The sequence below is a fragment of the Meriones unguiculatus genome, chromosome 2 (assembly GCF_030254825.1).
Source record: "Meriones unguiculatus strain TT.TT164.6M chromosome 2, Bangor_MerUng_6.1, whole genome shotgun sequence".
Taxonomy (NCBI): domain Eukaryota; kingdom Metazoa; phylum Chordata; class Mammalia; order Rodentia; family Muridae; genus Meriones; species Meriones unguiculatus.
This window is the reverse complement of record NC_083350.1, coordinates 108,321,060-108,342,738: the sequence shown is the minus strand read 5'-3', so window position 1 is coordinate 108,342,738 and position 21,679 is coordinate 108,321,060. Positions and strand designations below refer to the sequence as shown.

Below are 21,679 nucleotides of genomic sequence, written 5' to 3'. Positions count from 1 at the left end.
TTTTCCTTTTTACTTTCACCTCACTTTTTTTTTTGACTCCCTGTATGAAAAGCAACAGAAAATTTGTTCGAAGACAGAGCCAAAATTCTGTATTTTCTTGACCAGTATAGATTCACACAGAGAGTTTCTTCTTGGTGTGTACTAGTTTAGTAACACACCAGACCAAAAAAAAAAAAAAAAAAAAAAAAAAAAAAAAAAAAGAAAAACATTCTTTCAGTTTATTATTATCCTGTAGTACCACTCTAAGTACAGTGGCCAGGAGCCCCTCTACAGCTCCGTATGGGAATCAGGTGAAGCTGATGGCTGCCATCCTTTAGAGAAGGGACACAGTTTTCAGCCATAACCTTCTCCTGTGATGTTCTTCTGCTGTGGACTCCTCTGTTTCTGTTGGAAGGCTTTCTCCAGGCATTGAAGAAACCAAAATATTGCTCCTGGTCCTTCCAGAGAGAGGCTTAGAGCAAGTGGAATGTTTTTGGAAGATTATCTTTTCTAAGAAATGGCAGAATGTTGGATCTAGAATATTCTGTGGCAGTTTGGGAAATGACAGTTGAGAGTTTTAAAGGTCATTTAATTGTCTGAGACGCACAAGACAAGCTGCTGCTTTGGATTCCTCTAGAGGCTCAAAGACAGTGCCAACACTTAATTTTAGAATAACAGTAAGTTTCTGGTTTCAGTAAAGAGCCAGAAACACACTGGTACACTCTCACCACCCCAGTCCTTCAGTGGCTTTTGTTTTGTATAAAATGTTTGTTTACCTACAAAAAAAAATAGGCACCAGAAGAGAAAGACTGTAAAACTACCAAGTTTTTCCTTCCTTCCTTCTGAATCTAGCAATCACAAAACTATGAACTTGTTTTTCAGAATATTTTATTCTTTGAGAGTCTCCTGATATATATATAAGTATATATAAGTATACTTATATATATACTTCCAAGTGAAAGTTATTTTTTTCCAAGAGCTGAAGTAAAATGCTAGGCAGTTGGATATGATGATAAAACATTAATAAAAATATAAATTGTAATAATAAAACAATTACAGAAATATAAATTGGTTTCTCCAATTACCTAAGATTTTAAGGTCAAAAATATGTCTACTACTAGAATATGTTTCTTATTCAAGCATTCTTTTTATTATTTCCATCTAATGTTATTTTAGATAGTAAGTGAAGCTATTTCAACTCAAGTCCTTTGATGCATTCCCAGGAAAAATTTGACAGTGTTGTTTGTTGATATTTCTATGGTTTGGATTTGTCTAAATTTAGTCTCACTGGAAAGGACACGGAGAACCAAATTATATACTATGTGGCAATTAATTAAAACAGAAACTAAAACAAAACAAAACAAAAAACAGTTGTTAAGTGTAATTTTTTGTTTCGTTGTTTTAATGTTTTTCCGGGGAATTCGGGTTTTCTATCTGAACATTAGGAAATGTTGGAAAATTCTTCCTGAATTTCTGCGGTTTCCACATTTCTTAAGAGAACAAGCAGGTAGGGGAGTTTCAGTAGGAACGCGCTAAACTGCAGCCTAAAGTGATTCGACTCATCACTTACAACTTGACATTAATTTCCGATAACATCGTAGTTACTTGGTCGCAGTCAAGTACGCAACTTTTTTTTTCTTTTCTTTCCTTTTTTTTTGTTTTTTGTTTTTGTTTTTGTTATCAAAACATAGGGAATCGCACGTGGAGGCGCAGGCTCTGTAGCCTCACAGCTGCACTACAACTCCCGGAATGCACCACGACTAGACGGTCGCTTCCGGTGGTGCGTCCCCGCCCCTGGATGGGGTGGGCCTTGCGGGTGCTGTTTGGATCGTGGGGCTGGACAGTGTAGCGTTCTCCCTGGCCGCTGCTGCACAACTTCCCACGCCCGGACCCGGCGCAGAGGAGACAGGTTGCTCGTGGGCACGATGAGCCGCCTGGGCTCGGTGCAGCGGAAGATGCCGTGCGTGTTTGTGACGGAAGTGAAAGCTGAACCCTCGGCCAAGCGGGAGCATCAGGTACCCGGCGGGGTGAGCTGCCAGACGGCTCCTCCAGCGCGGCTGGGAACCCCGGGAACCCCGCAGGTTTTACCTGGGAGGTTTGGACGAAGTTCCCATGTACCCCGACCTTCAGCTCTTTGGATTTTCTTAGTTTTAAGGAGTGTTGGGGGAGATTCCGTTTTAATTTTTTCCCCCTGATAAGGTGATTCAAACGTGATCTGGCAGGTCTAAAAACCTTTGTCGCACCTGGGTAATGAAGCATCACGGCAATCTAACTTGGACCGACTGTCGATCGAGAGCCTGGTGGGAAGGCATTGTTTACCTGTTGTGTCCCAGGAACCCATGGCAGTGGTGACAGCTAGCCTAACTAGGTCACACAGCTCACACCTCCTGTAATTTCGTGTAAATTCTAACTTTTGGGTTCCCATCCCAAGGTTTCCTAGTCGTCTTGTTTGCACATAGTGAGCCTTTAGTGAAAGCAAGTGTATTACTATATAGGTAGCTTCTGTCTGTGTGGTTCATTGATACTCAGGATCCGCGTGTGCATCTGAAATGAATTCCACTCTTTCAACACTACCACCGTACCACTGACCCCTCTGGTCTTTTCTTTTTTCTTTTTCTTTTTTACCTCATACCAAATAAGAGATTTCCATGTCGGATTTTCATACATAATTTTGGTTGTTACTTCTCCATCTCAACAGGCTTCACCGTCTTCCTGAGCTTGAAACCTCCCGCTCCGAGAATCCTTTACCTTTTTTTTTTTTTGTGCTGTATTATTCCCCCTCCTAAGAGCCTCATTTTTCTTTTCTCATGGGCCTGTTTATTGCCTTTTAGATTAAATGGCTTTTAACACACAGAAGCTCCAATACCTTTTAGTCACACTGCTAGGACTTGACACATGAATTAATATTTGTTGGATACAGTAAGGACCTCGAGTGTCTTTGTACCAGTTTTCCATCAACCTTGATTACCTTTTTACATTTAACATTCTTTTGTATTCCTTTCTACTGCAATCGTTATTACACTTAAAACTTCACGATGTTGTTTTTGTACTTCTTAATGGCTGTACCTGCCACCCAGGAGTGTCGCAGTATTTTTTCTTGTAAAGCCCCAAGACAGTTCTCAGTGTCTGTATTGCTGGCTATTTAGAACAGAGATAATAAATCCAAGTACCATGAAACATTGTCATCCTTGATAGTAGTTGATTTTAATCGTGATTCCCAGCTTTGTATATTTAGGGGAGGAAATAATTTTAAAAGTGCTGTGTACTAGAAGACAAAACAAAATAAAATAAAAAAGAAAACCCTCTGATCTCTTTGCAACTGAAACTATCTTATAGTAATGTTTGCAGCATAGTGTCCAAAAAATTATAATCTAATGTCTTTCATTAGGTGAGGGCAATTTATTTTAAAATCTCAATGTGGAGTTCTTGTTTGTGCAACATCCTGTCATTCCATGAACAAATCAAGAAGACTCATTAATGCTTTTCTTGGGCTATTCTGTTTGACTCACTTCTAGTGTTTTTCAGTAGATCCTAATAAAACTTGATGAGCTTAGCCTTCCCAGTCATTAGCTCTACCAAAAAATTGCATACCACCCAGTTGATCTTCATTGCCTATTTTTTTTTTTTTTCTTGAGTTTGCAGTAATAAAGTGTTTGGTCTCTGGTAAAGGATAAGTTCCTCTGCCCTTCAAAGTCTTGTGTTATCCTTTGACCATGTAACTAGCAAACCATGGTAGAGAATGATCTCCAGGGCAGTACAGTTTACAGTCATCAAAATCTCATTGGGGATAGTAATCCTCCTTGCAGTTTTGCAAATTTAAAGACACACACACACACACACACAAAGATACGCACGCACGTATGCACGCACCTGATATTAGACTAGCATTTTGCCACTGTTTGTTAGCATTATACTTCCTGGTACCCGTGTCATAAATGGACAACAGATTGATCTTAAACTAGTATATCATGGACCTTGGAGATGGCTTAGTTGGTACAGTTTGTGCTACACAGGCATGAGAACTGAGTTCTGATCTTCACCACCTACATGTCTGTAATGTCAGGGTTATAGAGAGCTGAGGTGCAGGAGAGCCCTAGAGCTTACCTTCCCAAACCACTAAGTTCTAAGAGAGAGGCCATCTTAGAAAGTAACGTGGATCATTGAGGACACCCAGTGACCCCTGGTTTCCACATGCACTCAAACAGGCATGAACTAACACATGTTCACACAAACATACATATATGTACCTCACACAAATTAGTAAATCAGTAACAAAATGACTATAGTATCCTAGCATAAACTTTTCTCAGAAGTAAAAATTATAGCTAAAAAGTTGTATAAATCTCAGAAATGGTCTTTTCTTCCATCCCCAATGCTTTACTTTCTTCTTGAGAGTAGCAAAGTCATGAATAAAATTTATAAACAGCTAATTGTGGGTAAATATGGAAGGAACAAGAAGTGAATGTTTGGAAAGCAAACAAAATTGAAAAGAAAGAGTAGGCAAGTGATTGTTGGTAGTTTTTAAGCATGAAAACTGGGAGGGATAGAAATAGAAAGCAAAGTCGGCCCCAGATGCTCAGTATGCATTGTGCAAAGAACAGACCTGGAGTAGCACTGCATCCCTAGGGTGTTTCAGTACAAGGATGGGCCACTTTGGTCGTCAGGGGTGGATTTACCATAAATGTGCTTGGAAGTCTCACAGGGGGTGCAATGACAGTGAGTGTCGATTCTTTAAAGTTGGCCTAATCCTGGAAAAAGCATTTCATAAAAAAGATTCCCGCACTTAGTTGAATGGGTAACCACAGAGATTCTTAGAGGAACAAGATAGTGAGACTTCAGAGAAAACTTAAAAAGTAAAAGACTTTCACAAGACTGCATAGGAATATCTGGTAAATGTGAGGAAAATTATTCTCCAAGAGAAGTTAAATATATAAGACTTGTTTTTATAAAGGCAGTTTTCCTTCTCGGAGATTTTAAACTAAGTACTTGAAAACCACAGTAGATGCAACTTTGTCATACTGTTAATGATAAGAAACTTCTGTTTTTGGCAGATGCTGTATTTTCTCAGAAGACTTGAGCTTTATAATTCAGCCAGATGTCTTTACCATTTTTTTTTCAATTTGGTATTACTTTTATTTAAATTTGTTTAAAATGATCTACAAATGTAAGATATTTTTAGAATAATAGTAGATATAATACCGTGTCCTTAAATTTTATATCCATTTAAAGATAAGCATGCCAATTAGATGATGTGATTCAGGTCTTAAATGGATAATGAACCTGGGGCTAGAGAGATGGCTCAGCACCTCAGAGCTCTTCCTGTTCTTACAGATAACTGGAGGGAGTTCAGTTCTCAGAACCCATGTTAGGTGGCTCACAAGCACCTGTGACTTTAGCTCTAGGGGATCTGCTGCTGCTCTGAACCCCATGGACATCTGCACATATGTGCACATACATGCACAAACATAGACACATGAAAAAATAATGAAACCAATTTTAAAATCCCAAATACATAGAATATATGTTTGATGATAATTTCTAGCGCATTTTTTTTTTCTACTAAGCTAATAACATATCTTTGTTAAAGGTATTTTCTTAGCTAGGTTTTTATTGCTGGGAAAAATAACATCATGATGAAAAGTAACTTGGAAAGGAAAGAGTTAATTTCAGTACTGCTGTCACCTGACAGTCCATCATCAAAGAAAGTCAGGGCAGGAACTCAAAGCCAGAGCTGGAAGCAGGTTGTCGCCAAAAAAGCTGAAAGGGGTTGGAGATCTGAAGAGCACTTTTGCATCAGACATAGAAATGCAGACTTTTGAGTTTGCCCTAGTGTGTTTCATTCTTGCGTTGGTGCAGTATTTTCTTGCAATTCTCTTTGTACTCCCTTTTGAAATGGTAATGTATATTATGTGTCACTGCATGGTTGAAGTATGTAATCTGCTCTTTGATTTTGATTTTACAGGAAGTTACAGTTAAGAGATTGCCATGAGTCTCAGAAGAGACTTCAAACTTGGGCTTTTAAGCAGTATTGAGACTTGATAGCTTGTGGAGACTTTTGAAATAGGATTGGATGCATTTTGTATTATGATATGGTTACAAGCTTATGGGGGCCAGGGAGTCAAATGAGGTGGTTTTTATAAGAATGGCCTCCCCCAGTATGCTCGTGCTTAGTCACTAGAGAGTGGCGGTAATTGAGAAGGATTAGGAAATATGCCTTTGTTAGAGTTGATGTGGCCTTTGCTGGAGGAAATTCGTCACTGGAGGTGGATGTGGAAGTTTCAAAAGGATACACCTGGCCCATTCTCTCTCTCTCGTCTTTCTGTGTCTGTCTGTCTGCCTGTGTGTGTGTGTGTGTATGTGTGTGTTTGTGTATGTCTTTCTCTCCTGGGGATCAGTATGTAACTTTCAACTCCTGCTCCAATGTCCTGAGCTGCGGTATGCTTCTGCCATGCTCCTGACACAATAATAAAGGACTAACCTCTTATGTGATAAACACACACACACAGAGACAGATTCAAAAGGAACGTTGTCAAGACTGATGGACAGTTCCATACTAGAGTTCTTGCGTTTCATATGATATGCCTTTTAAAGAACTATTAGTTTAACCTATAGAAAATATTCTGCTAGTTAAAAACAATGACAAATATATCACATGGAATTTCAGAGCCTAGTTGCTTTTAGAAGCAAGATAAATAGTTTACTGAAGCTACTACCCATTGGTATGGTCAGTTATATTCCTAGAGCATCTTTTAAATATTTTCAGTGTTTTAACTGATCATTTTCTATCAGAAAGACAGAATCCTCTATTTTGTGAATAATAGGCTGGTGAATACAATGACATACATGTGATGACTAGTTTTATATGAATTGGTACAAGCTGGAGTAATCTCCAAAGAGGAAACATCTATGGTGAAATAAGATTGGCCTATGAGAGCCTGAGATAGATCTTCTTGATTGATGATTGCTAAGTGATGCAGGGGAGGGCAGTTCACTATGGTGCCGTCCTTAGGGTGGTGGTCTTGGTCGCTATAAGAAAGCAGACTGAATAATCCATAATGCGCAAACTCGTAAGCAGAATTCCTTTATGTCTTTACCATTTAAAAGCAGAATTAAGGATAAACTGGCTCTGGGAATTAAGATCTCTGTTTGGTGGCTGGCAGGTGTGTGTGTGTGTGTGCATGTGTGTATGTACATACATGCGTGCTTGTGTATCTGATGGCCAGAGGTCTATTTCCTCAATTATGCTCCTTTTTCAAAATTTTTTTTTCATTTATTTGGTGTGTGTGTGTGTGTGTGTGTGTAGGGACACGTGGAAGTCAGAAGACAATTTTTATTTTTATTTTTTAATTTTTTTTTTCAGTCAGTTCTCTCCTTCTACCATCTTTGCCCCAAATCTTAAAAACTTAAGTTAGGCTTGATGGCAGACACCTATGTGCTGAGCCATCTCATTAGCTCCCACCTTGTTTTCAGACAGGGTCTCTCACTGGACCTACAGTTTACTGATTGGTTAGACTGAGTGGCCAGCACATGCCAAGAATCTTATGTATCCACCTCTGCCTTTTGTATGTCATGTCAGGCTTTTAACAATTTTTAAATACGGGTTTTGGGTTTGGGGAATCAGAACTCAAGTCCTTGTGCTTGCACAAGTCCTTTACCTACTTGAGGTATCTGCCTCGTTCCTTGTGATTGGTTTTGTATGTTAGCAACTTAAGTATCAAGCTTAGAGTCTCACACAGGCTTAGGGAAATACTTTTCCACTGAGCTACATCCCTGTGCCGTAAGGTGATTCTTAAATCTGTGATAGGAAGTTTTTATGCAGTTATCTAAGATCAACAGTTGATCAGAGATGACATGTTAAGAAAAGAGAAATGTAATGTTCTATCATGCAGTTGAGGAAATTCATAAGAAGGGTACATTCATGAAGCACTTTGACTTTTTAAATAACTTGTGAAATTTAGAAATTGCTATTTCTGTTTTAAGGGAAGGGATATTGAAAAGACTAGAATTATGCCAAAAGCTTCTTAGTGATATATATCTTTGTGACATCTTTATGATGAGATCATTGATGACTTCTTGTTTATACTTTTATATATTTTAACTTTACATGTTTTCTATGGTAAGCGTGTGGATTTCAGCTTTGCAAGAAAGTCTTTCAAAAACTTAAAATATGAGTCATCTTTATTGCCTCGTTTTCTGAAAATGTGACCTGAGACAGAGGACATCCCTAGACTCCTACTACAACTAAGCATGATTAAAACAAAGCATGATTAAAAAAAAAAAAAAAACAAAAACAAAAAAACCCAAAAAACTTTGTAAATATCTCATTATTGAACAGTAGACTTAATTTTGGAATGTGGCGAATTATGATTGGTGAATACATGTGTTGAACCAGCAGGAAAAACCCTGTGGAATTAAGGAAACGTGTGATCTACTTTACCTGTACTTAGTCCCGAACACACGTGCTGACTTGCATTCTTCAGACACAAGAATGTGCTGACTGTGCGCCTTTCCTCCCCACATAGCAAATCTCCTCAGAAGTTGTTCCTGCCACAGTGGACTCCATGTATCAGTCTTCTATCCTTTTCCTCTTTAGAACTCCTTGCTGTCATACTCCTCTCAAGTGTAAGTTTCACTAAAGCTGGGCACTTCTTTGTCCACCCTTCTCTGTATTATCAGTGTCAAGAACAATGCTTATGGTAGTGCATAATCACAAACAATAGGATTGTTCATTTTGAACCTGTGCTGAGGGTGCAACATAGCATAAGGCAGGGTTCCTGGTTTTGTTGTGGTGGATGAGAAGCATATAAATAGTAAACAGTCTGTGTGGAAGTTAAATTTTACTGAGAACACGCTAAAAAGAGTAGGTGAGCTGGTGTGGTAGGACAGGAGGGGAATCCCAGAACTAGAGGCTATAGGAAAAGATCATGAATTCTAGGTCAGTCTGAACTACAGAATGGGACATAGGCAGGCATTTTTTAAAACGTGCAAATAATTCAGGATACTGCATAGAATAAATTCCTTCAAATTTTCTTGCAGAGTGGAAAGGAGACAGAGCTTCAGAACTAATGAAATTAGGCACAATTCAGGTGAGCCTGTTCAATGAAGACCGAGGCTGTGTATCTCACGCGAGTTTGTTGTTGTTTTTCTCTCTTTTAAGCCATTTAAAGTTTTGGCAACTGAAACTCTAAGTGAAAAGGCGTTAGATGCAGATGTATACAATGCAGTTGCAACAGAAAAAGTGGATGGAACATGTTGCTATGTTACTAACTACAAAGGTAAAATACAACTATCATGTTTACTAAAAGTATTATCTTCATCATGTATACGTCTTGTAACACCTAAGATGGATATTTATCTTAACTCTTGAAAACTTAACTAAAGTAGTTGAATAATAAAAAATTACAGTCATTATATTTACTTTTCTTGGGGGATGAAAGATGTGTGCTTAACTTGATACCCATGAAAGGACAGGTAGCCTGATAAACAGGTCTTACATGGACCCTTATTTGCAGGGTAAGCCTTTCTGTGTCACTGATGAGGAAAGTGAGTCTCAGCCAGGTTCAGAATTTCTCAAAGACCATTCAGTTACTGAATGGCTGAACAGTAATGGAATCTGATTTTGTCCAGCTCTGAACCTTGCTCGCATTGCAGCATCCTAGTGCTATTTCCAGTGTTTTTATTACCATCGACCAGGTCTCTGATCAGTTACATCCTTTAAATAAAAGCCCGCATTGATAATACTAAGGGGAAAAGGTACACTGAAAAGAGAGAACTGTTGTTGGTAATTACTAATGGATGGTGAAATGAACTCTGTTCCCGTCACAAGAATGTAAATGAATGAGCTAGATACATTCCGTGGTGTCGAGGAATGTTCTCAAATGCACTTTAAACTTTTTTCAATTGTGATAAGTAAGATACACATAAAATTTGCTGTCGTAATGTACTTTAAAATGGTGTGTAACTCAGTGCATTAAGGACATTTACATGGTTGTAGTATCACCACCATTCACCTCCTGAATATTACATCTTCTAGAACTAAAACTGCCTGTAGGCACTCCCTCGCCCACTTCCCCTCTCTAGAGCCCATCCCAGGCCTCTTATCCCATTCCACTTTGTCTCTCTTAATTTGACTCTTTGTGGCTGGCTCACTCCTAGTCCATATTGGATGATATCAGATCACATACATTTGTATGATTGCTTAATATATACATATCACATCTTGTTCAGTTCAGGCACTGATGGGCATGTGGGTTGCTCCAACTTTGAAGCCATTGTGGATAACGCAACTAATAATGCTAAATTAGTCTCCTGAAGTACTACCTTCAGGTTTTGGGGTATGAACCTATATGTGGGATTAATGGATCATATGTTAATTCTCATTTAAAAAATTTGAGTACCCATCATTCATTTTCCATAATGGTTACACTAGAAGTTCTTGCTTCTAGATACTCAGTTTTTCCATATTCTTTCTAGGACGACGACTACTATTACTACTACTGTTGTTGTTATTATTGGTGATAGGAGCCATCCTAATGAGATGAGTGAAATGCATTTTTGTATGTTTACAAGTAAAAACAAAAAGTCCATTCAACCAGAAACTGTAATTTTAATATAGTTCTTTATCTTATGTGTATGGATAGCAAGTAATAGTATTGTAATAATAACTAAATTTATGAACCTCTGATCTACATATTTAGTATTTATTGGGCTCTTAGGTTAATATGTGTGATGTGCATGATGAGAAAAATTAAGTGTTTGGAGGTTTTATGTTCAAGAATGCTCACAGAACCAAAGATGAGAAATGGATAAATACATAATAAAATAAGGATATCAGAAGTAAGACTGTCACAGAACAGCAGGTGTGGAGCTGCCAGGGGCAATCGGTATTTTGTTCTGTTTTATAGCCGCAGCAGGATACATTTCTCTCAGAGTAGGAACCACTAATGTGCTCAGGTAACACTTCAGAATCAGGAACTTGGAGTCTTAGTTGGGGAATTTTCTGGTTTTCTTTGTCACACGAGGATCTTCCAAGCTAAGTAGTAAGCAGGGGCAAAAGCAAGCTATCCAGGATTCTCAGTGAAACCTGTGTCACTGTTAGCAATAAGGAGTACTGGCACAGTGCCCTCAGACTCCTCACACCTGGGCTTACAAAGCCACCCCCTTCGTCAGTGTGCCTAAAGACTTGGCCATGTCAGGCGGGTCGGCTTGATGCTGTGTCTGCCAGAATTAACCCCACAGTGCAGTGTAACGTTCAGGGGAGCGTGTGAACACAAACACCTGGTTCTACTCTCACTTGGAGAATTTAGGAAGGGACATGGGATATTCTGATAGGAGGGTCATGCATTTTTCTCACTCCTCATTAAACAGGAAGTGCAGCCTTTCACACACTGGAATCATGACCCAGTGCTGTGCATCTCTGATTGTGTGGTTCCTTTGTCTTTCAGGGCTGTTGGTTTTCTTACAGAGAAGACTCTTTTTTTAAAAAAAAAAAAAACAAAAAACACTGAAATGTCTTTGAAGATGAATTTTGTTTCCTCTTGAATTTTTCTCTTATTGCTACATTTTTAGGTAAGCCCTATCTTTGGGCTCGACTGGATAGAAAACCTAACAAGCAAGCTGAGAAAAGATTTAAAAAATTTCTACATTCCAAAGAAAGGTCAAAAGGTTAGTGGGTTTTTAATTTTTCAGATTAAAAATTTGAAATTTGTGGCTTATTGCTATGGTTCTTCTGTGTTTAACCATCTTGAATTTCCATCCTGACATGTGTATTTTGTGAATAAAAAAAATTGACAGCACCCTGACAGTCAGGTGGGCAGACAGGGATACACAGACACACACAGACATACACACACGAGTACTAAAAAAACCAATCTATTTTATTTAAATATACAGTATTATATGTTATTTGATTTGTATATTTTTCTAAGTCATGTTATGAATGAGAATAATTTTTATTATTGCACTGATCACTATATATTACATATGCATTTATTACCTACCTATACTCACTTTTATCCATATATAGTACTATGTAGCAAGTTCATTAAAACTCATAAATCCCCACAGAATACTGGCTACTTTAAACTTGTGTGTATAAGTTGCAGTATATTGAAGGCTGAATATTTACAGTGTTGGTTCCCTAACTTGGAATGTAGTCATGTGCAGTGATAATAGAGGACCTGTCACACCTGAGAGTGATGTTGTATTTGCTACTTCCACTTCGTCTGCTTCATATTTCACGTCTTAAAGCAACAGCATCAAGTGTTTAACTACTCTTTGTAGAGTTTCTTTGGAACACCGAGGAAGATTTCAAGCCTGTCCCAGAATCCTGGATACCAGCAAAGGAAATAGAAAAACAGAACGGGAAGCCAATACCTGATGAAAACGGACACATTCCTGGTATCATATAGTCTCCCAAATGTGTTTTGTGTTTAGTATAAGAAACAAACAAAAAAAGATCCAATCCAAAATTTGTTTTAATCTAGATCTTCATTTTATTTTTACAGTACAAAATTTCTAAATCAAGTTTATTGACAAGTGTAACAGTTTATATTAAAAATGTAGGAAAGGATGGCCTTTCAGGTTTTAATTTTTCTAAAGAATGAACATAATTTTATGAGATTTTGGTCAGAGTGGCTTGTTTCTTCATTTGTAGCAAGATTTCCATATTGAAGGAGCTTATTCTAGCAATAAAAGTAAATACAGTAACACCAAACAGAAAATCAATAAATTGTTCAGCATGATTGGAACAATAGTGTAAACTGTGGAGCACCTAATGTATCTATTTGTTGTCTTTGACACTGTAAGAGTGCTAGAAAGAAAACTCACTATTATTATTATTATTATTTTTATGTGAAAGAGGTTTATTGCATGGAGATGGAGAGAGAGAGAGAAACATGGTGGGGGGAGGGGAGAGAAAGCAAGAGACTCACTTTATTAAATGAGAAAAGTTTTGACAATACCAGGTAGTTAGAAAAGTTAAAATAAATTAAAAAAATTATTGCTCAGTATAGTGTTCAGTTGCTCCTGAACCAAGATGATTTTTTGAAGAATGTTTAATTCATGTTACTAACCAACAGGATAAACAAACAAATGAATCCTTTGTGATTATCAAGAAAAACAGTAAAATTGTTAACTTTCCCACTGATTTTAAGTGTCTGTATGGTAGAGAGTCTAGAAATTAAGAAATATTTATAACCAAAAAATAAAAAAGTAAAAAGCCTGTATCTTTTAATAGAACCAATGTGATGAGAATCATTTTTTCTTCAATAACAGGTTGGGTGCCAGTAGAAAAGAGCAGCAAGCAATACTGCTGGCACTCATCTGTAGTGGATTATGAATCTGGGATTGCCCTGGTACTAAGGCACCATGCTGATGACCCTGCACTTTTGGAAATTAGTGCTGTGCCTCTGTCAGAGCTTTTAGAACAAACCCTGGAACTGATAGGAACAAATATCAATGGAAACCCATACGGTAAGGGAAGGTGTTTTATAAAGAGATGTCCTACTATCAGATTGAGAAACATAATGTGGAGGTAACAAATGCATTTTGCATTTGTGTCCATTTCCTAGAGCACATCCGTTTCTGAAAATCTTATGTTCATGGAAAAAGTGATACATGGCTAATCATTTTGATTTATTACTGCAAATGCTGGCATTATCCTATTATCCTTCCCTGCGCATGAAAAGTAATTACTGAGCTGCAGCTTTTCTTATAAGTTTAACAATTTTAGGTAAATTAGTTGAGTGAAAATACACTGTTCCTTGTTAGGTCATTAACAAACACAGGGTAGAGTAAAAATTGGCAACAGATACTGTATAAACCATCAGAACATGTACCATAATGAATTGAGTAAATCAGTGGCATTCTGGGGTAAAAACTGAAAGGAGAATCATAAAATAGAATAAAGACACTAAAACTGTAATAACAATTCTAAAGAGATCAAAAGCAGATTGAAGGTGTCAGAAGGTGGCAGCCCAGTCCATAAGAGTTTGGTCCCTAACGCCCCATTAAAAGCCGGGCACAGTGGTGCATGTCTCTAGGCCAGGAGCTAGAGGTGTAGGTAGGAAGCTCTCTGTGCCTCACAGAGAAGACAGTGAATCACGGAGCTTCAAGTACACTGAAACACCCTTTTTCAAAATAGAAGGTGAAAGCAAGTGAATATATTCAGTGTTGTGTATGACAAGCACACACCTATATTCCACAGAACTGTATGTAAACCCAAAGTTCAGTAGGCTTGATTGATGAGTAGTGAGATACAGGATCAAAGATGATATTAGGTAAACTGAATAAAAGCGGAATGTAGCTAATGATATAACACATACTAACAATTTTTTTTTTTGTAAAACATGTTTGCTAGCCAATATTTTAAACTTTATTAACTATATCTTTGAAATGGGCTATCAGTAAAACTTAAGAATAAATAAGGCTGCATCCCATTGAAACTGTTTACAAATAGGTGTCTGTCTGGACTTGGTCTACACGTCAGTGTGCTGGCTCCCCACGTAAATAGTACATGAACATGGAATTTAGAGTTGTTTTTTAAAAGAAGTCCCACACTTGAGTAGAAAAGGACTTAATGTACTGGGATTATTCTGTACAGGAAATCAAAAAACCTTTTTGTTAACATTATTCCTGAATGTTTAGACATTTATACATTTGGGGAAACACATTTTATCAGTCTTTCTGAAAAGAATATAATTGAAAATTTTTAATGGCAAGTTTTATCATTTAGGACTAGGAAGCAAAAAATACCCATTACATTGTCTTACACCACATGGAGCATTCCAAGTCAGAAATCTGCCTACACTGAAACATGATGACCTGCTGTCCTGGTTTGAAGACTGCAGAGAGGGTAAAATTGAAGGGATTGTATGGCATTGCGGTGATGGCTGTTTAATTAAGGTAATGACAGAAACAGCTTAAATTGGATTTTGTTCTTAAAGATGTAACACTCAGATTCTCTGTACAGATTGCATTAAATCTGGCATGCAGTTAGTATAATTCCATTAAATTTCATGTGCCATCATTCTTACAGGCTAAAACAGAGTCAGTTTTATGGAAAGTGTCAGACTGATCCACAGTCGGTGTTGGGTTGGGCATTGGCTAGTCCAGCTGTGCTTCAGAGTTCATTTGCTGACATGTCACCTTCCTTGGGCTTCATGTAGCATATGGAGTTCCCCGAGACATGCGGAGCCTAGTTTAACCCCAAACCAAGTTATTAGAGAATCTGCGTGGCAGTATACACAGAATGAATTATCTTATACTTTGCCCTTTCCCCTGATTCATGTCTGATTATGCAATAAATATGCAATTTATTTTGTTCCGAACTGAATCTTATGACATCGAACTCCACATTATCCACTGAAATTAGAAACCTTTATTCATTGTTTTTAAGTCCACTTCCCATTACTTCATACATCTAGTTATTTAGTTCTTTAAAAGTCTAACCTACTGAATCTCTCTGTTCTTTACACACAACTAGGTAATAATTTTATTTTATGCCAATATTCTTTCTTGAATTATTACTACATTACCTTCTCTAAAACACTCTTCTTTTACTTCTACCTGGATCATGTTCATTCTTCACAAATGACTGACATTATCACTTCCTGCATAATGCTGTTGAGGTATGATAAGATTTGCCATGATACAGTCCTTTTAACTTCCCATAACTGCTTTCCATTACCATTTGTGAAAACATATACTGTCTGATTGTTGTGTGACTATATAGTTCTAGAAAGATATGCACAAATATTGATTTACCAGAAATAAACAACTGAGGCCAAGTTGAAGTTAGTGTTGGGGTTACTTATAGGAATATGGGTAGGGAACTTCTTACAAGGAGACCCAAAGGCTACAGGATCAGTAGGAATCCCTCCCTAGCTTGAGTGAAGACTCAAAATACCAGCATCCTGGGGACTCCCTGTGTGTTTTTGCAGGCAGCTTCCAGCTCCCTGGGTGGGGGTAGAATCTTCTCTCCAGCTGTTGTTAGTGCTCATGGAACCCTGCAGGTAGTTTTGGGAATCTCCAAAGTTTTAGGGAACTTCCTGAGATTAGTGACATATGTTTACTTCCTGAGTCTTTAAAAAGGGAGCTCTAGAGAGGATGTTTTCATGTGGAGGAAATAGCTACACAACAATGTCTTAACCAACTGTCATCCCAGACTACCCAACCATTCTGCCACAAATATTCTCCTTGGCAACTCTAGAGCCTGGCTCACATTTGTGCTGTTTTTTGTTTGTTTGTTTTTTGTTTTGTTTTTTTCCAAAACCCTGTGTTCACCAACAGACTCTATTTTCATTAAATTTTGGAGGAGCCCCTGATTATGCTATTGGCAATTTTCAGGTACTGGCAGAATTATTAAAACAATTTCTCTGCTGGCAGAATTATCAAAACAATTTCTCTGCCTTCAGGAAGCTCATATTCTAATGGGGAAGACACACAGCACTATGTCAAAATAACAGCTATGACATTTAATTAAACTAAGAATAGGAAAAGGTAGACCCTCCCATTGTACCTGGGAGGTACCATGTATTTACAAGTAAGTTATTTCCAGACTAACGCTAACACCATTTTTTCTCCTTTACAGGTCCATCGCCACCATCTTGGTCTATGCTGGCCACTTGCTGATACTTACATGAATTCCAAGCCAGTTGTTATTAACATGAACCTGAACAAATATGACTATGCCTTTGATAATGAGTGCTTGTTTAGTCGGTTTTCAAAAATAGATAAACAGAAATTTGCTAGGCTCAAAGATATAATACTTGATGTATAAAATGGGAATATAGTTAGGATTATTCTGATTTTCCAATATTGAACAGACTGACATGTTTACAGAGGTTAAAAGCTTCAATTTAATTTTGCTAGCTATTTGGAAAAACATATGTCATAAATTCTAAACACTTATGTGTCTAGGTATTTATAGAAATCATAGTTAGGATTTGACTATCTTGATACAATAAGTATAAAATAATCACAATAGTAAAATTATTACAAGTTTACCTTTATGCTTTTAGAAATTTTAAGACATGAAAATAGGAATATTTATCATAGCTCATTATGCACTTGTATGGTCATAAATTATTGAAATCTTCAAAAATATATTTTCTACCAAATTAAAACTAAATATTTTATTTTTAAGCAAAAATACAATATTTTGAGATGTGAATTCTCTAGTTCATAGACTGCTTGATTTCCAGCTAAAACTTTTTGTCATAAAAGTTTTAAATCTACAGTTAAATGAGGCCTTTACTAAATAGGGAAACTGGTAGGACTTTCTCCATCTTCTGACTGTTGAGAAGCAGCAATGGAGCTCGGTAATTCAAATCCAAACTGTTCAGAAAGTTTTTGTAGCTTCTCTTCTAATAGAATATTTTTTTTTACTTCTTCCTTATAATTGTACTTCAGGTCTTCAATTTCTTCAAAAAATGAAGGATCAAAATTTTCCAGTTCTTTCTTCAGTTTAATAATTTCCTCCTGAAAGTTATATATAGGAAAACATGTTTTTGGTTTGAAATTTAGGACATTTGACTACTAACATGAACAATCAAATAACAGTGAAATATAAAGCAAAATATTTAATATGTTTGTTAATAAAATTCCTTTGTATCATATGAGTAATGTACCAACTGACATCTTGCACTAAATTTTAAAATCAAATCTTTCTCTAAACTGCATCAGATAGTCTCAGGCAAGCAAAAGGGACTTCGCTTTTCACAACATTGAAGCTATTATCTTAAGAGTTTTCAGTATTTTGAAGCTATTATCTTAAGAGTTTTCAGTATTTTCTTTAAAGTTCTGATTTTTGTAATCTTCTATATATAATATTTATGATCATGGAAACTCTGGGACTTGCAGAAGTTAAGCACCTGGTGAAGATTCGGAATGTGCGTGCTAATGGCTTGTTCACACTACCCAGTGATGAGCAGCCAGTGCTCACTACCAGACTTGTGTTTCTCGAGTCTTAACGTAGAGACAGACCAAAAGTGTTTTAAGGGAAAGATCCCTGAAAATAATTTCAAAAAGTTCTTAGAAAGCACTTTTCTCAACTTTTCCAAACATGACCCACAAATTAAGAAAATAAAAAAACTGTTAAGAGGCACATTTGTTAACCTTTTAAAAATAAATTTGTTCTCTAGTCCTTTCTATTTGTCTGCTGTTTGTTTTTGTTTTGTTTTGTTTTGTTTTTCCGTTGCTAGCTACTATTCAATGAGTCAAGCAATATATTTAGTAATGTTAAGGTAAATGTGATGTAAATCCATGAATTTTTAACTACATACTTAAGGATGGTCCAAATAATAAAAAATGGTTTCTCAAAGCTATTTTCACAAAATACTGACCATGCTAAAGTTTAGGTATAAATAAGAATTACCTTCAACTGTTGCTTTTCTAGGTCTGACTTTCTGAGCTGTGTCTCCAGGTCATTTATCTTTTCCTTTAGTTGATCAGAATCTGCCAAAATAGTCATGAAAATTATTTTTCTTTACTATGAATGAGTTAAAAATAGAGGGTTATTTCAGAATAGACAGGAAACTTATGAAGCTGAGAGTCTGGAATCATCTGGCCCTTTGTGGCAGGAACACTTCTTAGGCATACTGTATGCTACCACAAGGAGGTATGGTCATCACACAGCAAACAAACTGAGGGGTAGCTGCTAGGTATTAGAAATGTGGGTTATTCTTTTTCACGAGAGAAATTCTTTTGAGAGAAAAATCTTGCAACCAGTAAATTTGTTAGATAATAAATACATAAGCAAAGGACTAAAATGGTAAGCTGGTCATTTATGCCCTCACCCCTAATAGCTTTGTCTGTGGCATGTAGGGTTTTTTGTACTCTGTGCAGCACTTCTAAGACAAGTGTGTGTGTGGCGCAGATGAAAGAGAGTAGTCCTGATGGTCTGGTAGGAAATCAACTGTTTAATGAGGAAATAAAAGCAAATTTTCATGATAAGGACAGGTGTGTAGTAGTGCTTTGGGTGGTCTTCTATAATTCAGAGACAACAAACAAGTCATAAAAAAAAAAGCCTTCTCTTTTCTTGTTATGTACACATACACATTAGTCTGAATATTCCACATTTGAAGACAAGATCCAATATTTGCTTTCCTGAGACTGGCCTACTATACTGATCAAGTGTAGTTACATTTTCAAATATATATATATTTTACAAATATAATTTTACAGCTTAATAAATCTCTCCCCTATATATATGTATGTGGCACATTTTGTCAGTGCATTTGCTGATGAACACAGGGTGATTCTATAACCTGGCTACTGCAAATAGTAACCAAATAAACATGTATGCATATATTTGTTATGTTGTGCATAGTTCAGTGAGCTCTTTATTTGTTATACACACTGATGGTGAAATAATGCATCAAGAAATTATGTGTAACATATTCTGAAAGTTATTTAAAATGTCCTCATCTTAAAATGCTTATTTGGGAACCTCCAAAAAGGTTGGTTTTGTAGCAGAGTACTCTAAAATGTGACAGCTTTCTTTCCTCCCTTTACTTAGGACATAAACGATATAACAGCTTGGGTTTAGACAAAGTAGAAAACTCGCCTAATGTCAACAGAATTACCAGATCTTTGGTACTGTGCTAAGAGTACACCAAGCTATCTCCTCACAGTCACACATCAATTCCAGATAGTTGAATGCTGTTTTTATTTATCAAGAAGCACAGTAGTACAGTGGTTAAGACCTGGCATGATGGCATGATAAGTTCTCAACTTTCATCAAATTAATGCTTAACTTTCCTATGCCACTTCCTAGTTATCCTGATCTTGAGGATATGTTATTAATCATTTATCAAATGTAAAATAAAACAATATTGATCCTATGGCATTCTAAGAAGAAAGTAAAGATTTTTGTAAAGCCCTTAGCATGGTGCCTGATACAAATTATATCACACATTAATACAAAGTAGTATCAGGACTCAACAGTAGCTCTATGAAATAGTTTAATATCATTCAGATATATAAATTGATATAATCCCGTAGGGAAGAACATGACCCTTCCTCAAACTATCAGATAATGGTAAGGTTAGGTTAGGAGGTACAGTACGGTTATGCCAGAAGCTTTGGAACTATGCTAAACATGGACCCAGGAGTCAACTGTTCACTGGTATCCATTCACTATCTTACTATGGAATTATTAAAGACACGAGTGAAGTACACATCTTAAAAGATCTCTGTAGCAAAAGGAAGTAAGATAAGCTAGAATATAGTGTGTTCCAGAAAAAAAAAAAAATACAAAACTCACTGTATGTAAAAAGTCTGTTGTCTTTGTAAAAGTTATCTCTTGTAAACTTGGTAAAAACGTCCATAAACATAAACATACATAGTCAAATTGTCATCTTAAATTCTATAAACAATTGATCCTGATTATATTTTCTTTAGTTTTAAGAGAAAATATTCAGAAGTCTTAAGCAACTTTCCTGAGGTTGCCCCATTAAAAGTGTCAGAGCTAGGATTCAAACTCCACCTGGCTAAAGCTGTACTCCTCCCTAGATCACCTCTGTATGAACAAGAATACCAAGCACCACCTTGTTATTCATAGGGTGGGAATATGGGAGACTATTTAAAATTGTCACTGTGCCTGTATGCAAAAGTGTTATGAATTAATTTGGGGAATTATAAATATACTGCGATGAACAGTTATATTTGCAAATACAGATTTGCAAATAATGAAGATCAACTATATTCTGTATATGTACACACATACAAAATGTTTTGTCTGTAATGTTTTTATACAGGGGAATGACTGCTAACTTCTGAATATGAATGAAAGTGAATCAAAGATGCATTAAAAAAATAACATTAAGACAACAATTAGCAGCCTTCATAGTGACTGCAGGAACTATACTTAGAAACTGGAAGCGAATGACAGCACTGAGTAGCATACCATGATTAAGTCTGTAACACCTAGGTGGATCACAGGGAGAGAAACTTAGGCCACTTAGTATTCTAAGCAATTCAAAGTGCTAAACTAGAACATTTTCATAGCCTGAGAGGAATGGCTCTGAATATTCCTATTAGGTATTTGATACTAGAGAAAAAACTGAACAGAAACAAACACAAAAGCAAGCCCTAACTTAAAACAACTTGGGAAAGCCAACAAGCCTTATGGAGTACATTACCAGGTGTGCTGCTTTCAGCCTCAGTTTGGTCCTTGTTAACTTCTATCTGATGGATTAATTCTGCCTTTTCTTTATCCAGCCGACTATTGGCTAATCTAGAATACAATGATAGCACGTTAGAAAAAATAAACATTCTGTAAAGTACATAAGCATTTCATATAAACTAGTGGTAAACAGCTCTGATGGTGTATGCTGGTGGGATATGCTGAATAGATGGCAGCAGGATCATCAAGGTAATTTGCAATTCCCAAACAACATAAAAACTAAATTTTTACTATGATAAGTCCTATATTATATTTTCAAGAGTAGTTTTCTTACAATGAAAAGAGGCTGCAAAAACTCCCAGAAGCATAGAATTCATTGTTTCTCTTTCATTACGATTTGCTTCTAGAATGATAAGGCTTAATTCTATGCTGCTACAAAAAGTTGAACTAGTTTACAATCTGGAAATATTAGTACTGGAATCCTCTCCCTTTCTGTTTCCAGACACAGTATATATATTAGAAGGATGACATGACACTAAACTTTGAAGAACCCTAGTCTTTAGGTGTAGCAAG

The 21,679-nt window shown here is 36.7% G+C and overlaps 2 protein-coding genes across 4 annotated transcripts in view; one reads left to right on the top strand and one right to left on the bottom strand.

Moving 5' to 3' along the window:
* Positions 1–1,769: 1,769 nt before the first annotated feature.
* Rlig1 (RNA 5'-phosphate and 3'-OH ligase 1) lies at positions 1,770–18,129 on the top strand. The gene is made up of 7 exons (XM_060377965.1): positions 1,770–1,994; positions 9,137–9,254; positions 11,548–11,643; positions 12,262–12,378; positions 13,255–13,452; positions 14,714–14,883; positions 16,571–18,129. The coding sequence occupies exons 1-7, from the start codon at positions 1,905–1,907 to the stop codon at positions 16,757–16,759; spliced, it is 978 nt and encodes a 325-aa protein (XP_060233948.1). The 5' UTR covers positions 1,770–1,904; the 3' UTR covers positions 16,760–18,129.
* Positions 12,450–21,679, bottom strand: part of Cep290 (centrosomal protein 290) — a 104,910-nt gene continuing 95,680 nt past the window's right edge. For all 3 annotated transcript variants that reach the window (XM_060377963.1, XM_060377961.1, XM_060377962.1), the window contains 3 exons: positions 21,123–21,217; positions 18,356–18,435; positions 12,450–17,460 (listed from right to left, as the gene is read on the bottom strand). In XM_060377963.1, coding sequence (XP_060233946.1) covers positions 17,236–17,460; positions 18,356–18,435; positions 21,123–21,217 — 400 coding nt within the window. In that variant the 3' untranslated portion in view covers positions 12,450–17,235. The remainder of the gene's footprint in view (positions 17,461–18,355; positions 18,436–21,122; positions 21,218–21,679) is intronic.

Excerpts from the sequence above, each read along its gene's own strand:
- Rlig1 (XM_060377965.1), top strand. The coding sequence starts at position 1,905 with ATGAGCCGCCTGGGCTCGGTGCAGCGGAAGATGCCGTGCGTGTTTGTG. Across the intron at positions 9,255-11,547 it reads CTATGTTACTAACTACAAAG|GTAAGCCCTATCTTTGGGCT; the intron begins GTAAAATACAAC and ends CTACATTTTTAG. Across the intron at positions 11,644-12,261 it reads TTCCAAAGAAAGGTCAAAAG|AGTTTCTTTGGAACACCGAG; the intron begins GTTAGTGGGTTT and ends TACTCTTTGTAG.